Source organism: Trichosurus vulpecula, chromosome 2 (assembly GCF_011100635.1).
Source record: "Trichosurus vulpecula isolate mTriVul1 chromosome 2, mTriVul1.pri, whole genome shotgun sequence".
NCBI lineage: Eukaryota > Metazoa > Chordata > Mammalia > Diprotodontia > Phalangeridae > Trichosurus > Trichosurus vulpecula.
This window is the reverse complement of record NC_050574.1, coordinates 325,596,223-325,616,584: the sequence shown is the minus strand read 5'-3', so window position 1 is coordinate 325,616,584 and position 20,362 is coordinate 325,596,223. Positions and strand designations below refer to the sequence as shown.

Here is a 20,362-nt window from a genome sequence, read left to right as displayed (position 1 = left end):
ACTATTTTCCAGTTTTCCCAGCAGTTTTTGTTAAATGGTGAGTTGTTATCCCAGAAGCTGGGGTTTTGGGTTTATGAAACAGTAGATTACTGTAGTCATTGACTACTGTGTCTTGTGTACCCTACCTATTCCACTAATCCACCACTCTATTTCTTAGCTAGTATCTAGTTTTGAAGATTGCTGCTTTATAATACAATTTGAGATCTGGTATGGCTAGGCCACCTTCCCTAACATTTCTTTTCATTAATTCCCTTGACATTCTGGACCATTTGTTCTTCCAGATGAATTTTGTTATTATTTTTCCTAGCTCTATAAAATAATTTTTGTTAGTTTGATTGATTTGGTACTGAGTAAGTAAATCAATTTAGATAGAATTGTCATTTTTATTATATTAGCTCAGCCTATCTATGAGCAACTGATGTTTTTCCAATTATTTAGATCTGAATTTATTTGAGTGAAAAGTGTTTGTAATTGTGTTCATATAGTTCCAGGGTTTATTTTGGCAAATAGACTCCCAAATATTTTATAATGTCTACAGTAACTTTAAATGGAATTTTTCTTTCTATCTCTGTCTGTTGGGCTTTGTTAGTAATATATAGAAATACCAATGATTTATGTGAGTTTATTTTGTATCCTGCAACTTTGCTAAATTTGCTTATTATTTCAAGTAGTTTTTTATTGGATTCTCTAGGATTCTCTAAGTACACCATCATATCATCTGCAAAGAGCAACAGTTTAGTTTCTTCTTTGCCTATTCTAATTCCTTCAATTTCTTTTTCTTCTCTTATTGCTAACGCTAAAATTTCTAGTACTATATTGAATAACAGTGATGATAATGGACATACTTGTTTCACCCCTGCTCTTATTGGAAATGCTTCTAGCTTGTTCATTACATACAATGCTTGCTGATGGTTTTGGGTAGATGCTACTTATTTTAAGGAAGGGTCCACTTATTCCTATACTCTCTAGGAATAGGAATGGGTCTTGTATTTTGTCAAAAGCTTTTTCTGCATCTATTGAGATAATCATATGATTTACATTAGTTTTGTTGTTGATCTGATTGATTATGCTGATAGTTTTTCTAATATTGAACCAGCCCTACATTCCTGGTGTAAATCCTACTTGATCATAGTGTATTATCCTTGTGAGAAGTTGCTGTAATCTTTTTGCTAACATTTTATTTAAAATTTTTGCATCTATATTCATTAGGGAAATTGGTCTATAATTTTCTTTCTCTGTTTTGACTCTACCAATTTTAGGTATCAATAACATATTTATATCATAAAAATAATTTGGTAGAATTCCTTCTTTGCCTATTTCCCCAAATGGTCTATATAGTATGGGAGTTAATTGTTTTTTTTTAAATGTTTGATAGAATTCGCTTGTAAGTCCATCTGGCCCTGGAGATATTTTTCCTAGGGAGTTAATTGATGGCTTGTTCAATTTATTTTTCTGAGATAGGGTTATTTAAATATTTTACTTCCTCTTCTGCTAATATGGGCAATTTATATTTTTATAAACATTTATCCATTTCACTAAGATTGTCAAATTTATGGCCATGCAGTTGGGCAAAATAGTTTCTAATTATTGTTTTAATTTCCTCTTCATTGGTGGTGAATTCACCCTTTTCATTTTTGATACTGGTAATTTGGTTTTCTTCTTTTTTAAATCAAATTGACCAAAGATTTATCAATTTTATTGTTTTTTTCATAAAACCAGCTCTTAGTTTTATTTATTCGTTCAATAGTTTTCTTAATTTCAATTTTATTAATCTCTGCTTTGGTTTTCAACATTTCTAATTTGGTGTTTAATTTGGGATTTTTATTTGTTCTTTTGCTAGTTTGTTTTTTAGTTACATGGCCATTGATCTCCTCTTTGTCTGTTTTATTCATGTAAGAATTCAGAGATATGAAACTTCCCCTAAGAATCAATTTTGCTGCATCATATAAGTTTTGGTACATTGTCTCATTATTGTCATTCTCTTGGATGAAGTTATTGATTGTTTCTATGATTTGCTGTTTGACCCACTCATTCTTTAGGTATTTAGTTTCCAATTAATTTTTAGTGTATCTTTTCATGGCCCTTTATTACATGTATTTTTTATTGCATCATGATAAGAAAAGGATGCATTTAATATTTCTGCCTTTCTGATTTGGATTATGCGGTTTTTATGCCCTAATGCATGGTCAATTTTTGTGTAGGTGTCATGTACTGCTGAGAAAAATATATATTCCTTTCTATCCCCATTCAATTTTCTCTGGAAATCTACCATATCTAACTTTTCTAAAATTCTATTCACCTCCTTTATTTCTTTATTGTTTTTAGATTTATCTAGTTCAGAGAGAGGGAGGTTGAGGCCCCCCACTAGTATAATATATTTGTCTATTTCTTTCTGTAATTCCCTTAACTTCTCCTCCAAGAATTTGGATGCTATACTATTTGGTGCGTATATGTTAAGTAGTGATATTACTTCATTATCTATGGTGCCTTTTAGCAGGATATAGTTTCCTTCCTTATCTCTTTTAATTAGATCTATTTTTGCTTTTGCTTTGTCTGAGATTAGGATTGCTTCCCCTGTTTTTTTTTTACTTCAGCTGAAGCATAATACATTCTACTCCAGCCTTTTACCTTTACCCTGTGTGTATCCCCCTGTTTCAAATGTGTTTCTTGTAAACAACATATTGTAGGATTATGGTGTTTTACGTAGTACTTTAAGGTTTGCAAAACATCTAATAATTATTAACTCATTCTATCCTCACAAGAACCTCGGAGAGTGGGAGTTATTATTTTCCCATTTTACAAATGACAAAATTGAGGCAGAGGTTAATTGACTTGCCCAAGGTCACACAGCTAGTAAGTATCTGAGGCTAAATTTGAACAAAGGTCTTTTCTGACTTCAGGTCTCATGTTCTATCCACAGCACCATCTAGTTAAAGGTAAATTCCTCATACTTTCCTTCCCAGTTGTGATTTTTCTTTTAATCTTTCCCTTGATCAGCAAGACTGAGAAAGAAGTAGTCTTGGGGAAAGAAAGCCACGTGATTCCCTTTGATAGTACCTCACCCAAGAGTTGTTTAGCATAGGCAATCATTCCTTTTACTAACTTCTTTTCCTTACCACATCATTTTTTTATTTATGTATTAAACAAAAAAATAAAATCTCCAGATCTTTCCCAGGTTGGAAGTGCACTGACCCTTCACCAAGCCTGATTCTACCACTGATCAGCATAGAAGCGTAGGAGCCATAACTTGCTCCATCTCCCATCTAAAGTGGTCTGCCCCTCCCTAGACAGTCAACCAGGAGTGTTGTGAGGCTCAACTCAGATAACAGATGCAAAGCGCTTTGGAAACCTCAAAATATACAAATGCCAGTAGTTATTACATTATTATCCCACAGTCTCCAGCCCTCCGGTCTGGTGATGAGTTCATTCCCTGATTCTTCTACTGTGCTTCTGCTGAGCTCAAGCAACATTTATAGGGCAATATGAGGCTGTGATTGGATAATGTTTAACAACTAGAAAAAAATGTCCACACACACTTGAATTTAATCTATATTATTAACACTTTCTTAACTGCAGACAATCAGCAACACAATAAATCAGGCCCTAATTTGTAACAATTAATTATTCCTGATTAACAATTAGGCTCTTGCTGCCCATTAGAACTGTCCTCATCACACTCCTATAGTCAACATTGGTGCCAGATTCAGCATACGCCCGAGTCTCTAGTGTTACCCACTCCATCTCAGAACTGCCAACACAAGGAATCCACCTGCCTCAGCATTCTTGTAGCAGGGACCACTGGCCTATGCCTGCATACCCGGCCTCTTATTAGGTCACTTTAAAGGGAGAGATTGTCACCCATCAGACCTTGCATGTGCCAGCATGAAGCCTTTGATTATAATCAGTCACTAGATCATTTTTTTCTAATTCACTTTCCATTAGATATTTGCTAGGAATGTGCATACTCGGTACCATTTAAAATTGTTCATTAAATTTCTATGAGAAGGATGGCAGTCTTCCTTTAACTTGTACAGTCTACCGTCTGAAAAGAGCTGTGCAGCCACACACTCGAACTGAACCAGAACATCACTTTTAAAAACCCATCTAAAAGGAATTTATCCAATTCTTTCAACAGACATTAAAAAGTGGTTTCACCACAACAGGTAAGATGGTGGAGAGAGAGTAGAGTCCCATGTGAAAAATCTTAGCAGTCACCTGATTGAGATGATGAGATCCAGCTGTGACTGTGTGGGTCTGGGGCTGATGGGCTGTGAAAGCAGACATCAATAGTGTCAAGAAGCAAAGCATATTTGGGCTGGAATAAACCCTTGTTCTCTCTATGGAAAAGAGAAAAATGAAGAGAGGCCAAAGCTGAGGGATGTATCTATGTTAGCTCTAAGGAAGACCATTCCAACTGCAAGATGAGTTATATTTTGGAATGGATAACAGAGAAATATTGTGGAATCTACTCCCCTAGAGACCTTTAAAGCTAAGGGAGGTTTTCATCTGTCTGAGATGATTTAAGCATGGTCCTTCTGAGAGACAAAGGGCATGATCTGCAGCAAATTTTTACTGGACTGCAAAGTTTTCATAACCACAGGCCTTGACTTCTTTCAAAAAATGTAAAACAGAACTGAAAAATACTTATAAAATATTTTTAAAAGCATAACAGTATAAATATTAAAAAAAAAACTTTTAAAAACTTCAGTCATTCCTCTTCCTTATATCTTCCTCCTCCCACTCTCATGTCCTTCCCTGCCCCCAACTGCAGGGTAGATGAGTACATGGTAAAGAATGTAGCTATTTTACTGTTCTGCGGTGTAGTTGGGGTTGGAAAGTACTGGATAGAAAATGTCATAGGTTGGTTCATCATGACTGTTGGGAAGCTACTGTGGTAACATCTCACAGGAATTATGATGTAGAAGATCTTTGAAGAAAGGAAAATCTTTCTCAAAGAACTTCAGGTTTTGCATCAAGATAAAGGATCCATTCATTTCCTGCTGGTTCTATTGTTCGCTCGTTCATTCATTCATTCATTCATTCAAAAAACATTTTTTAAAAAAAAATACATACTGTGCTAAGTTCTGTGAGAAGTACAAAGTTTAAGACGTACTCCTTGCCAAGCTTATAGTCCAATAGAGGGAAAGGACACAAATGGTTAATTATACTGCGCCATATTACATGATCTCAGTGTTGAGAGTCACCATGGCACATTAGGAGGACTGGATTTGGAGTCAGGGCACCTTAGTTTGAATCCTGATGCTGTCATTAATTATCTAGTCTTGGGACTATCAAACCTTTCTGGGTCTAAAATGAGGCTGTTGGACTGAATGACTTCTGAAGTCTTTTCCAACTTTAAATTTGTAATCCCTTGTTCCTCTGAAATCTCTCTCTAGGTCCTCTCTAGGTTTAGAATTCTATGGTCTTTTTCTCTCTCATGGTCTCTCACTGTCTTTTTTTCCCCTTTTTCTCTCTCTATCTCTCTCTCTTGGCATCCACCTGTGCAGTGGGAAGAGGTCAGTGGCTATGATGAAAACCTGAACACTATCCGTACGTACCAGGTGTGCAATGTCTTTGAGCCCAACCAGAACAACTGGCTGCTTACCACTTTCATCAATCGGCGAGGAGCCCATCGTATCTACACGGAGATGCGCTTCACTGTGAGAGACTGCAGCAGCCTCCCAAATGTTCCTGGTTCTTGCAAAGAGACCTTCAACCTCTACTACTATGAGACAGACTCAGTCATTGCCACCAAGAAGTCTGCCTTCTGGACAGAGGCTCCCTACCTCAAAGTGGACACTATTGCTGCTGATGAGAGCTTCTCCCAGGTAGACTTTGGGGGAAGGTTGATGAAGGTCAACACAGAAGTGAGAAGCTTTGGGCCCCTCACTCGGAATGGCTTTTACCTCGCTTTTCAAGATTATGGGGCTTGCATGTCCCTCCTCTCTGTTAGAGTCTTTTTCAAGAAGTGCCCCAGCATCGTGCAGAATTTTGCAATTTTCCCAGAGACCATGACTGGGGCTGAAAGCACATCTCTGGTGATTGCCCGGGGGACGTGCATTCCCAATGCAGAGGAGGTGGATGTCCCTATTAAACTATATTGCAACGGGGATGGAGAGTGGATGGTACCAATTGGGCGCTGCACCTGCAAAGCTGGATATGAACCTGAAAACAATGTAGTCTGCAAGGGTGAGTCTGACTTGGGTTTCTCTAGGTGGCTTTGGGATTTTGTTTCTTACCCAGGTAAGGGCAGTGATGCCTTGTTTACCTACCTTTGAAAACAAGGTAAATGGGAAGCCAAACTTTGTTAAGTAAAGCTTCTGACAGTCCTCTCTCTACCCCCACCTATTCCCATCATTAAGGCTTGTCTTATATCATCAGCTCTTGATTATCCAAGCTAGTGTAAAAGATGCATAACAAATCCCAAAGAGGTATTATATACATATATATGTATATATATATGTATATATATATATGTATAATATGTGTATAGTTTACACACTTTTTGAGAGGTTGGGTAGTATGTGTAGCGGACAGAGAGCTGGCTTCAGAGTCAGAAAGACACAGCTTCAAACTTTGCCTCTAACACAAACCAGCTGAGTGATCTGGACAAGTCACTTAACTTGTCTTCACCGAAGGGAATTCTGTAAGAGCAAAATTTGCAGAGTTGGTGTTGATCTGCATTTGTAGAAGAATATCTTCATAAGGATCTCCCTACACTGATGAAATCATAGGGTTGGGTTTCTTCTGTTTTGTTATTGCTTTTGGCAAGGCAATCGAGGTCAAGTGACTTGCCCAGGGTCACATGGCTAGTAAATGTCAAGTGTCTGAGGCCAGATTTGAACTTGGGTCCTCTCTTGACTCCAGGGCAGGTGCTCCATCCGCTGTGCCACCTAGCTGCCCCCTGGCTTTTTTTAAAAGTCATATATAAATCCTTTATATACATCCTTTATATGAGGCTTTAGTGTGCCATGAGAACTTTGAAAATATACATCCATCCAGACATGCTCACACCACCCTCTCCCCAACCTAAGTCTTATGTTACAGTCTCTGGTTGGTCTAGGTAAAGGCAGACTTCTAGTGTAATGGATGAACGCCTCTCTTATACCTTGATACATCTGTACTCTCATGGATGTGGGCACTTCCTCCACCAGGGAAGATTACAGCCAATCCCACATTTTCCTATCTTGTGTTACCCTTGTCTATGCCCAGCTATAAATTCTCTATAGAGCTGAGGTTCTTAGCCTTTTGTGTATGTCATGTGTTGCCTTCAAAGTCAGGCAAAACCTATTGACTTCTGCTGAGGAAAAAAATTTAAATACACAAAATAAAATACACAGGATTACCAAGAAAACCAAATCTATTGAAATAAGTTTATCTAAATTTTAAGAAAAAGTTCATGGACCCCAGGTGAAGAACTTGCTATTAAGAATCTCTCCAATATGATAGAAGTTCTGGATTTCTGAACAGTGTTTGAGTTGTCCATCTGTTATCACTTATATATGACCTCTTCTTGTATATCTGACTAGGTTGTTCATGGATAATTGAGAGAATGCTGTCTTTGAAAGGAGTTTTAGCACAATTCAGCCAGTGAGTGACCCAAAACTAGTACCCAAATCCTTTGGCTCATTAACTCAAAGCCAAAATGGTTGATCCTCTTCTCCAAAAGTTCTATGTCAGGTCTTGCGGCCAGATTATTAAGAGAAAGGTTTTCTTCCTGAAATTTAGACCAAAAAATGGCTTGCAAAATGGGGCAAGTTCTATGCATTGTCTCAAACTCCATTCCTGGAAGATGTGCAAGATGATAAATTGATGCATGAATACTAAAAAGCCAACTTCGGTGCATGGGTATAGCTAAGACATTTTTCCCTAAGCAGTTTCCTCCACCACTCTATTGACACATTGCTACAAATGGGAAAAAAATGGACTAATTCAGTGTGTCCTATGGCTAAAAGTATTAGAGTTATGGATAGAGATTCCATAGATTCTCCTTACTGACACCATTCTGGAAAGGCATAGCCAGGAAGTGCTAGGAAATTGGCACTGGGTGAGGTGGCGGAGGGTGGAAGGGGACAGAGCTGAAGAAGAAGCTAGGTTATTTCCCCTTTAAAAACCCATAGATTTATGGCACACAAGTCTTTTGGTTTACTCAGGGGTAAGATGCTCAGTGTGGAACTCATACACTATCACCTGACTCCCTTTCTCTGCCGGCCCCAAAATCCTTAAGATTTCACCCTGTTTATTGTTGCATGGGATTTAATTGCATCTGCACAGTGTGTACCTATGTTACTTTTGTTGACTTTTTTCCATTGGACCAATGAGTCTGGAGTCCCTTTCTTTTCTCCTTCCCCCCACCCCTGTGCTGTCAGCACAGCTGAAATCCACAGGCCAGCTCTTGTGTTCCTTCCTTGTTTATTTTGCACGAACACTGAGGAGAGGCTTCCAGCCCTGGAATAATAATGGGTGTCAGGTTAGTTATTCTATGGATGCCACTAATTGCCTGGGCAGCTTATGTATCTTGAATCTCAGAGAAAATTGAGTGTGGCTTTTGTGATACTATTGAATTTCCTGGTTGTGGATATGAACGACGCATGAGCTGGAAATAGAGTAAGTGTGTATAGGCTGGGATGGGTGGGTGCTAGTGGTGGTGGAGATGCTCCAAGTGAAATCACCAATCAATGCAGACTTTTTTAACTGGCCCAATTTGGTATCATAACGCTTCCCTTTGTTCTCCTGGGCTTTGGGGTGGGACAGATTCAAACCCTCCTTTGTGGTATGTCAATGCTGAGGTTGGAGCTGGGTCTGGGATACCCAGAACAGCCAGGCTGATCTCTTAAAGGACCAGAGCAGGTGCAGCAGCTGCCACACAGACTTTTAAAAGCAATGTTTGTGATTTTCCCAGCTTCAAAGACCCACACAGTACTGCACTGGCTGGCTGGGCCTTTCATTTTTCTCATTATTTCTTGAGCAAAACGGCAGGAACCAGATCAAGCATTGATTGGTTCTGATTTAATTGGGATTCTGGGAACAGGGCTCCATTTCTTTCAGCTAATTGGAACTTTTCTGTCTTTTGGGTTCTGCTGTCCGAGCTGCTGGCTTGTTACCTCCTGACAAAATTCTCAGAGGGGTTATGTGTACAAATATGTAAATCTTGTTGCTGAACTCCCCCCCTCCTCTACCCCTTACCTATGAGTTTATATATTCCTTGTCAAGGCTATTGTGACTGCAGCCCAAATTACCTTTCTTTTACAATTTGTGGCAAAAATTGTTGGAGGTAGAAAGAAGAAAGATGCAGTCAAAAACCAGAAACTTTCCTGATTTGCCGCTTCAAAGACACAGTAACTCAATGTCTCCATAGCATTTCTCTCTTTTTAAGCTTTCTGGATGTCTTTTGTCTTTTACACATCAGTTATTTCCCAATATACTCTCCCCACTGAGCCGTTTTATAACAAAGAAAAAATGGTTTCTGAAACCAAACAACAAAGCAACCACACGTGACAATATACGCAACATTCTGCTCACATAGTCACCCACCTCCTTACCAAGAGGAGAGAATGGGTTTCATCATCTGTTCTCTGGAACCAAGACTGGTCCCTGGATTAATCTGAGTTTGGCTATTCAGTGAGATTTCTTGATGCTGAAATCTGCAGAGGCCAGTGAGGTTGGGGGCAGAAGCCAACTCTATCGCCAAGCATGGCTACTCTTAGTCAGCCATATTGACCATTGTTTCTTTAAGGCCTCCAAGGAGTACTACATACTATAGATTGCCTTATTCTTTCCAAGAAATATCATTGTAAATTAAGGAAAGGGCAGATATTATCCTTTTTCCCATTTGCCTTTTTATCCACAGTGCTTATAAACGACTGGCACATAAGTAAATGGTTGGCACATAAATGAATAAATGAAACATTTATTGAATGCTTACTATATGTGCTAAGAGCTGGGAATACAAATGAAAAAGCAAGACAGTCTCTGCTCTCAGGGAACTCACATTCTAATGGGAGAGAGAACACAATTGGAAGGTTTCAGGTGCAAGTCCGATGAAAAGGTCCCATGGTCCTTAAGGGGCAGCAGCAAAGCAGAGGGCCATGCCTCTTCTTTAATCTTGTTCCGCAGATTCACATCAGTTCTGATGTTGAATCATTTGACAGTACCAAGGACTTTGGTCGAAGAACTTTCTTTTCTGGGTCTTTAGTACCTGTGCCTGAGGTACCTACATCTCTACAGAGGTGGCACCCAACTGAACGTCTGTTCAATGTCTTTGTCAGCAGAGAGTTGGAGTGTATTTGAGTGAAACAAAGACATTGAGGGCACTAGGCTGGAAGAATGGCCATTCCCAAAGCTTTTGAGTTCAAAGTCCTGGGCTATCCCTATCAAGACCAGAGGGGAGATGGTGGTCAAGGTGGTGGTGGTGGTGGTGGTGGTGGTGGTGGTCCCCTGATGCTTTAGCTAGGCTGGCGTATCTACTCTGTGGGTAGAAGCTGGTCAGGTTGGCCATCCCCCTCTCCCCAGGATTTCCTTCCCCAGATAATTGCTATGAGGACTGGGATAAAGCAGGACTGATGGTCTGGGGAGCTGAGGGGGGTGGTAAGTTGCCAATTCCAGGGCCCCTGTCCCTATCTATCTGTTTGTAGCAGTTGTTACTAGTGGTGGTGAAGATGGCATCTTTAATGCCATCTCTGCAATGATTTTTCATATAAAATCCTGATTAAGTTACAAATACATAAGGGTAATTAAACTACCCTCTGCCCATGCCCACCTCCTCAACTATTCCATAACTATTATGAAGGCAGGAATGGTGCTAAATGACTCAGTATTGTACAACAGAAAACTACCCTCTGCCATTTACTACCTATGTGGCTTTGGGCAAGTCCCTTAGTTTCTCTAGGTCTCAGTTTCCTCATCTACAAAATGGGGGGTGGTGATTAGATTACATGAGCTGCGAGATCCAACTGGGTCAAAATTTCTGCTCCTAATTTTTGTGTTCCATAAACTAGGCCTCTCATACACCCTGCCTCAATTTTAATATGTGTGACAAGAAGAAGGCAATGTGACAGAACACACAGAGTACTGAACTTAGAGTTAGGAAGACCTGAGTTCAAATCCAGTCTCTGACTTCTATTGGCTGTGTGACCTTGGGTCCTTCTCTGAGCTGCAATTTTATCATCTGTAAATGAAGCTGTTTTACCATATAGCCTCTAAGGTCCCTTGTTTCAAATTTATAATTCTGTGATCCTATGAGAAATTAGAGATGTAAAGAGGACACCATGTAGGACCCCATTTCTAATCATTATGTTTGCCTGTTTTTTATTAGGCTTCACAGTTTATGTTAATCCTATGGTCAGAGCTGAACTTCCAGCTTAGTGGAGGGTGGCTAAGAGGCTAGAGTAGAGGAGGTAGCAAAGGCTATCCTTTCCCTCCAGTTCACATTTGGGCAACCAGGCACCCAACTGAATGTCTGTTCAGTGTCTTTGTCAGCAGAGAGTTGGAGTGTATTTGAGTGAAACAAAGGCAGTACACTAAGAAGCTCTATGGCTTAAAGATTTACCTGAACTGCCTGGAAAGGTACCATACGGATGTGTTATTTGCATGACCTTGGGTTCAATGAGCTAAAGGTCCCTTCTAGATTTTGACCTAAGCTATCTTGGACAAGATCATGGAATATTAGGGTTGGAAGGGATTTTAGACATCATCTACTCTGAGGCCCCTCAGAGGTGAAGAGATTTGCCCAATATCAGAAAGCTAGAAAAGAGGACCTTGGACTCAGGCACTCTGATTCCAAATCCCCTTTTCCTTTTCCCCTATGCCAAGGCTGCCCCAAGGAGCTGGCCTTCTCCTATCTGCTAGATGTTCTGTTCAAGGCTTTGTGGAATTGTTCAATGCTTTTTCTAGAGACCAAGTTGGTTTTGGAAATAAGGGGCATTGTAGACAAAGTTAGATTATCCATTTTGAAGTACAGTGATGCAGAATTGTCTGTCTTTGCCTTCTGGATTGCATCTGGGTACTTCTATTTGTGAGTCTTTCCCTGTTATCTAGGGAAGAAATAAGATCATTTTCACTGGAGGATTTTTTTTAAATGAAAAGGACAGACTTTCAACATGAGATGCAAACATATATACATACATATGTGTATGTATATATGTATGTATTTTTTGCTTTCTCTCTATGACAGATAAACCATTTTCTGTTTTTTTTTTAAATCTTTGGTAGTTTTGTGTGTGCAGAGACACTTGGAGACCAATTAGCCTGCCCAGCTAGCAGATACTGCCTAGACGTTCGCCTAGAGCTGTTACTGGTAGAAGGGAAGAAGACAAAGAAGAGAAGCAAGAGGGTGGGCAGAGGAAGTGGAGGCAGAGGAAGCTATGGGGCTAAACTAAGCGCAGAGGTTTAGTCAGTACAACCTTGGCTGGGTTACATCATGTAACTTTGCTGGCGCTCAGTGCTCAACAACAGCCTTTCCCTTACTTCAGCAGAAGAAGGTGCATCAAAGATTTCTAATGGTAATAATAATAATTCATGTCTGCACAGCATTTTGTAGCTTACAAAGTGCTTTTTGTTGTACCAATCCTCATTTTATGGATGAGGAAACTGAGTTTTACAGAAAGGTAAGTGAACTGGGAATCTGAGTCCACTTTTTTTTGTTTCTATCATGAGGCCTCCAAATCAGGCCTGCCCTAGCGATGTTCTTAAGGGAATAGAAGGGTTTAATTAATATGGAAATTCCATCCAGTCCTGCAATATTTGCTGCTGCTGCTGGCGGTGGTGGTGGTGGTGGACAGCCAACTCTATGCTTTTGACAGGTATTCAGACTAGCGGTCCTGGTGGAAAATTTGGCCCACATGGGCCATAGATGGAGACTTGGGGAGGGAAAAAGACATAATAGCTTTGTTGGAAGGAGCAAAGTTCCGTGCAGCCCAATAAACCATGCTGTATACTAAACTTACTGCATGACGTATTCTGTAAGTACAAACAATCGACTTCACTTATGGGAAACCCTGCAGTAGCTTAGATTCTAGCCCAACTGGGGGGTCCTTGAGGCCAAAAAAGGTTACCTTATAGAACCAGACCTTAGCAGTCTCAATCCATACCCAAATAGGAATGCCTTCTACAGCATCCCTTCACCAAGCCTCTGTTTAAAAACCCTCACTGAAGGGTGACTTGTCACTTCCCGAATCAGCTCATTCAACTCTTAACTTAGTGTCCCCCCTCCCTACCCTTACTTCAACCCCAAATATGCTTCTCTTCAAATTCCATCTATTCCTCCTGGTTTTGTCCTCTGGAAAAGTCTGATCCTGCTTTTACAAAATATTCCTTCAAATACTTGAAGACAACTTTCCCCTGTAATAACGTAGTATTTCAAAGGTTGCAAAGCATTTTACATATGCTTTCTGATTTGATCCTCACATTAGCCCAGTGATGTGCCATCGTAATCTCCAGTTTACAGATAAGGATGAGAGAGATTAAGTGATTTGCCCAGGGTCACACAGATAGTAATTACCTGAGGTAGGTTTTGAACTCAGGTGTGTAGTATGGTCCACAGAGTGCCAGGCTTGGAGTTAGGAAGTATCATCTTCCTGAGTTCAAATCTGGCCTCAGACACTTATGAGCTGTGTGACCCTGGGCAGGTCATTTAACCCTGTTTACCTCAGTTTCCTCATCTTTAAAAAGAGCTGGAAAAGGAAATGGCAAACCATTCCAATGCCTTTGCCTAGAAAACGCCAAATAGGGTTACAAAGAGTTGGACATGACTGAAAAACTTTACACTTCCAGGTTTAGTGTTCTATACACTACGTTCCCTAACTGCCTCAAATCTTTCTTCTCCAATCTAAATATCTCCTTATTCCTTTGATACAACCGTGTATAATGTAGTTTCAAGTCTGCTCACCATGCTGGCTACCCTCATCTGGATGTAGTAAAACTTGTCAATATGTTTCCTAAAATGTGAGTACCAGAACTGTGTAAAATATCCCAGATACAATCTGATCAGTGGGACTGTTACACTGTGTTTCTCTCAATGCAGCTAAGGTAACATTAAGTCTTTTGACTGCCAAATCACAGTATTGATTCATGTTGACCTCGAAGTGCATTTGAAACCAGTTTATTTTCTCTAGGTTAGTCTAATACTAGAAGGAAATGACAACGGTGCACATTCTAGGCACTTGAAAGTGAGTTCAGCCAGAATGTTTCTCCCTTATCCCTGCCCCATCAGTCCTCATCATTTTGTGCTGATTTTCTAGTGGTATTGAAAGAGGTGTGTTTTTTTTAAATTTGCTACTGAAAACCTCACTGTATCTGTCTAGACAATATTTGGGCTGGATATTCTCTCGGGTCCTTTTCAATTCTAAAATTTTGTGATTCTCAGACTCTAATCGACTAAATGAACACACAGTCTCCGATTTAAGGTTTTGCCCAATTGTTGTCCTGATTTTATAGTCTTTAGATGCCCTCTAAGGTCTCTTACACCTCAGAGGTTTTATGACTACTATTTTTTTTTTTGCAAAACTCCTAGGCACGTCAATCATTATTCATCATTATGGGGAGTGATACTCCATGATAACACAGTGAAACTGTTTCAACCAAAAGAGACTGGCAAACATAATTACTAAATGGTAGATTATCATCAAGAAAATTATTATCATAAATTAAGTCGGAAAAATGAATGAAGTTGATTCAAGAGAAAGGATAATATGTATTTATCAGGATCCCTAGCATCACCCTTGGCACCGTAATAATAGGAGGCCCTTTCACCAACTCTGTGGGGTAGGCATTGTTTATGATGTCAACGAGAACTCTAGTTGGTGGAAAAAAACCAAACACATATGACATAATTATAGAACAAGTAAAAGCTATATCACCAGGGGCTGATTACATTCAGGACAGAAGTTTATAGAAGAGAGAAAGCAATGCAGTCTGAAGAATTTAGAAAAGGCTTCATAAAGCGGGTGGGACTTGGTCTGGGCCTTGAAGGATGGGTAAACGTTTGAATAGAGGGAGGAAGAAGCAGGGAAGTATGTTTAGTGTTGGGAAAACACCATAATCAAAAGCTCAGAGGCCAGAATGAACTCTGGCGTGTTGGAAATATTGTGAAGAGGCTGTCCTATCTGGAGCCCAATTATTTGCACTCGGAAACAACAGAATAGAGGACCGTTACAGGGAGAAGACCAGATTCTGGAGAATCATGAAAGTGAGACAGAGGAATTTGGACTTTGTGTAATAGACCATGGGGAACCATTGTAGATTCTTGAGTTAGGGAATAACATGATGTGCACAGATAACTATGTATTTTTTCATTGAGAAAAGAAAGGTCACAGAAAACAAATGAACAAAAAAATTGATGAATGAATTAATGCAAAATTTCTCCAAATGAATAGAAAGTACTTTAAATACAAACCTTAATCATCCTTATCACCCTAGAAAATTTGAAAAAGGGCATCCTTTATCATCCTCATTTTTATGCATATTAAAAGGAGACCCAAAGAAGTTAAATTACTTATTCAAGATAACATGTCAGGACTGAGAACTCAAGCCACTTTAACTCCTGGTACACTGAGCTTTCAGTAGACTATAGGCCAATTTAATTTTTTTCCACTTTGGAATCAGAGCAATTAATTTGCCATTGGAAGATCTTAGATCTGAACAAAGAAGGTAATTAATGAACCATCCTCCACTTTTTGTGACCCATTCATTTCTTTATTAAGACCTATGAGGTATAAGCAGAAAGCTCATCGGAAACCCCCTTTCTCCAAAAAACTTCTCTCCAGAGGCATACTCACCTTTATACTAAGCCCAGGTTTGTGGCTTCTGCCTTCTTCAATCTCTGCATTTCTCCCTCATTTGCATAAATGCCGATTCTCACCCGTTTGCCACTTGGGGATATCTCAGGTAATTTTTCACCAACATGCAAATTCTTCCCCTCATGAAACCCAAGAGACCCTTTGAACTTGACAACTGTATTGAAGCCTTCATCAACTGAGCAGCTGAGATGAGGCACTTTATAAGCCTAAGGGAATCATCTCTAGAAATTTGAAGGTTGAGAAAATGTGGCTGATTCAATTCCTCTCAAAGAAGAGGCTCTTATTAGGTAGCTCTCTGTATCCTGGTCCTCACCCTCTGGCTGCCATTTCCTCCTCCACCCATGTACCCCTACCTTCCTCTAATCTTAAAATAAAAGCTGCAGATGCATGGGTGTTGTTAGACCAGAGTTCCACCATGCTGACAGCCAAGTTCAGGGGGCACTTAGGGAGCTATTAATACTACCTTTAATCAGCAGTTAGCTGGTGAATGAAAGACACAGAAATAGCATGATCTTCATCAAGGGGCATTTCAGATCCCAGAGAGATGAGTGCTGTTTGGGGGTCAGGGAAACCAGGGTCATTACCATCATGGCACAGTCAGATGAGCTGCATAATAGGATTTCTCAGCAGGCTATTTCATTTAGAAACCTCCAGGATCCTATCTGTTCTAGGTACTCTCCTACTGAATTTAGTAATATGTAGCATAGTCTTAAAGAGTTGTACAAAGTGTAGTTGGCTGGATTGAATGGGCTGTAAAACAGGGTATAAACAACAGTAAGCCAGGCTGGAAGGTGGCTCCTCTGAAGTACCTAATTCCAATATGCTGGCAGTCATGTGATCTAAAATGAGAGACCATTAACTGAAGCTGAGACAAGACTCGTGATTTTATTGAAATAGAAATCAGCTGATGAGGAAACTCCCTCAACCAAACCCCTCTGATACTTGATTGGCAATTTCTAGTCTTGGAGAGGTGCCTGGCCAGCACTGAGAGCTTAAGTGACTTGCTCAGATTGGCACAGCCAGTATGCGTGAGGCAGAACTTAAATCCAGATCTTCCTGATTCTTAAACCAACTTTTTATCCACTATTCGTGGTGGCCTCTTGAGCATGATATATTAAATTCAGATTCCAGCAGCATTCATTTCCCTTTTCCATATAATGAATAAATGTAGCTAGAAGTGGTGGCACATGCCTGTAATCCCAACTACTTGGGAAACTGAGGTTGACAGATCTTTTGAACTCAGGAGTTACGAGCTATAGCGCGCTAAGCTGGCTGGGTGTCTGCACTAAATTCAGCCTTAATATTGTCAGCCCCTGGCAGGAGACAGCCATTAGGTTGCCTAAGGAGGGATGAGTTGGCTTGGGTTAGAAACAGATGAGTCCAAAGCTTCTGTGTCAATCAAAGTGGGACCTGGTCCCATAAATATCTCCTGTGCTTCCAGGCTAGGGGAGAAAGGGAAACCCAGGTTTTGTTTTTTGTTTTTATTTTTTTAAAGAAAAAATATTTTATATACACATATATATATACATATACATATGTATATATATGTATATAATATATATTGCAATATAATATAGTAATATGTTTTATATATATATATACATATATATAATATAAGCTCCTTGAGGTCAGGGCCCATTTTGTTTTTGCCTTTGAATTACCAGAGCATCTTGTATATAGAAGGCATTTGATAAGTAAATGTTGAATGATATTAAGTTGAATGAGGCTAATACCATTTGCCATTAACGAGACACTCAAGTATGAGAGAAAAATCTCCCTAAATTTCCATGATGTCTGTAAAACTCTTTGAGTTCTTTGCAGATGGGGGCAAGAGATTAGAGATATTATAAATCTGGAAGTAAACTTTTGTGCAGGTATATTACCCCCTCAATGCCAGACAATATTTTTAAAGACTTGGGCGCCTCCAGTTTGTGTCCTATCTTTAGCATCTAGCGCATCCTTATAGGTTAAATAATAATAATTATTGATAATTATTAGTTTTTATAATAATGACACAAGTATCCATGGAATGATTAACTTAAATGCTAAAGCTATTAGTAGTGAGCTTAACAAACAGCATCATTTCAATATGAAGCAATTAAACACTTCTGAGATATTTACTCTGTATGTGGCAGTGTTCTAGGCACTACTGGAAATTCAAAAATTAAATAAAATGCAATCTTTGCCTTTATAGGAGCTAAATAGCCATTAGATGACAGAGGATACAGAAATTGGGGTTGGATGTTATTAATTTACAAATGATTAAATACTATACTATACCATACAAATATACATATATACATAAATACTATGATTTTATTAATATACAAAATTACAACTGACTGTACATGTTGATACCCCCTTCTATGAAACTTATTTGCATCTTTTTTTGTCTTAAAAGGTTGCCTAAGTGTCTGTCAGGGAGGTTATTTCTAGCCCAGGTTCACATGGCCGGTATGTTTTTAGAGTAGGACCTCTTTGTCAAATCTCCCTAGTTCCAGGGCTGACTTTTGGCCATCATGGAAAAAAAAATCTCAGGGAGGCTTGACCTCTCTATATGTAACATGACTCATTATTTGAGATAAGAGATGCAAAGTTATTTATGTATCTCTGTATGTGAATAATGATAACATAAAATGAGATATAGAGTGAAAGGAAAGATATAAACAAAGTACAAATAGAGATTCAAGGAAGGGAAAAAAGCAATTACATCAAACTGGGGAATTGGGGGGCTCAGAAAAAGGTTTCACAAAAGAGGTGGCAGCTGAACTGATCCTTGAAGAAAGGATCATGCCAGGTTACAGGAGAAGGATGGCCTCAGTAGAAAGAAAATGTAATTTCTTTTTCTATTTGTGTGTCACTTGTTATATGTTGGAGTCATCTTTTTCTCATTAGCTCTGAGCACAGTCATAGCCAGAATGGGCAGTAAAAGAGAACCCTTGACCTTACAGCTTTATAACGACAGTAAGTCCTCATTAACTGAAGAACAAGGATTCAGAAAGACTCCAGTAGTGGTGGGCAGGGAGATCCTGTGGTAGGGTGGGATGGGAAAAACAATGAATACTTGCTTATGTATTACAGAGAATATTAAGCCCCAGGGTGACTGTCTCTGTCTACATCTTATATACTTTTCTCCCACAGGAGTTGAGGAGTCACTAAATGTGGAGCAATAAGTAGGAAAAGAGAAACCAGCAACAAAGGGGTTCGGCACAGCCTGGGATCTTAGCCATCTAAACCAACAAGTTACTATTACACTCTAATTTTACAAATAGGCTACTAAGGCATGGGGAAACTGAGGAACTTGCTTAAGCTAACACAGGTGGTATATGTCAGAGCTGAAATGTGACCCTAAGCTCTTAGATTCCAGAACTGGTGGTGATGATGATGATGGTGGTGATGATGAAGATGATGAAGAATCCACAAGCCAGCCCCCTTTATATTTCACTGTGTCTCACTATCACTATCTACAAAGCAGAACTATCAAACAATTATGGAATGTTTAGGTCTGGGAGAGGCTTCAGAGATCACTTAGTTCAACCCCTTTGTTTACAATGGAGAATTTTATGATTGAAAAACCGAAGTCCAGAGAAATGAGATGACTAGGCACACAGTAAGGCTGTAGAAGAATCAGGATGAGAGCCCAGGCCTCCCTCAGTAGGATGAATTAAAATAGTCATAAGATGAACAAATTGTGGCATATGATTGTGATGGAGGACTATAAGAAATAAGAAATGTTCTAAGAAATGACAAGGGGGATGGTTTCAGAAAAACATGGCAAGGTCTATATGAACTGATACAAAGTGAAGTGAGCAGAACTAGGAGATCACTATGCACAATAGAAGCAATGTTGTAATAATCAACTATGAAAGACTTGACTGCTGTGATCAATACAATAATCTAAGACAATTCTAAAAGACTCATGATAAAAAAAAAAAGCTCTCCACTCCAGAGAGAGAACTGATGGACTCTGAGTGCAAATTGAAGCATAATTTTCTTGCTTTCTTTATTTTTCTTGCTTTTAAAAATATGGCTATTATAGAAATATGTTTTGCATGGTTTCACTTGTATAATTGATATAATATTGCTTGCCTTCTCAGTGGGTAATAGAAGGGGGTGGGAGGGAGGGATAGACTTTAGAACTCAAAATTTTAAAAGAAAAAATGTTAAAAAAAAACAAATGGAAATTAGAATGTTAAATACTTTCTGCCATAACATACCTCATGCTTTGGAAGCACACTGGATCCATCCTCTGCTATGATTCCTTTGGGTACACAGGTTAAGCTTTCCTCTGATACCTATTTCTAATCTGTTCCATTGAAGAAAAAGCTTTTAATTCTAATATCAACCCTGGAACCCAGAAAAAATAGCTCTTTTGGAGTAAATGCAGTTAATAATAATAATAGCTCACATGTCTATCACTCTTAAGGCCTGCAAAATCTTTAATCTGTTATTTCATTTGATCCTCATAATAACCCTATGAGATAGGTGCTATTATAAACCCCATTTTACAGATGAGGAAATGGAAGCTGAGAGAAGCTGAGCAACGTGCCAAGCGGTGTGAACAGATA

At 39.2% G+C, this 20,362-nt stretch overlaps 1 protein-coding gene across 1 annotated transcript in view; it reads left to right on the top strand.

Annotated features, from left to right (window-relative positions):
* EPHB1 (EPH receptor B1) overlaps positions 1-20,362 on the top strand; it is a 477,723-nt gene that overhangs the window by 40,518 nt on the left and 416,843 nt on the right. Inside the window, exon 3 of the mRNA XM_036744089.1 lies at positions 5,508-6,189. Coding sequence (XP_036599984.1) covers positions 5,508-6,189 — 682 coding nt within the window. The remainder of the gene's footprint in view (positions 1-5,507; positions 6,190-20,362) is intronic.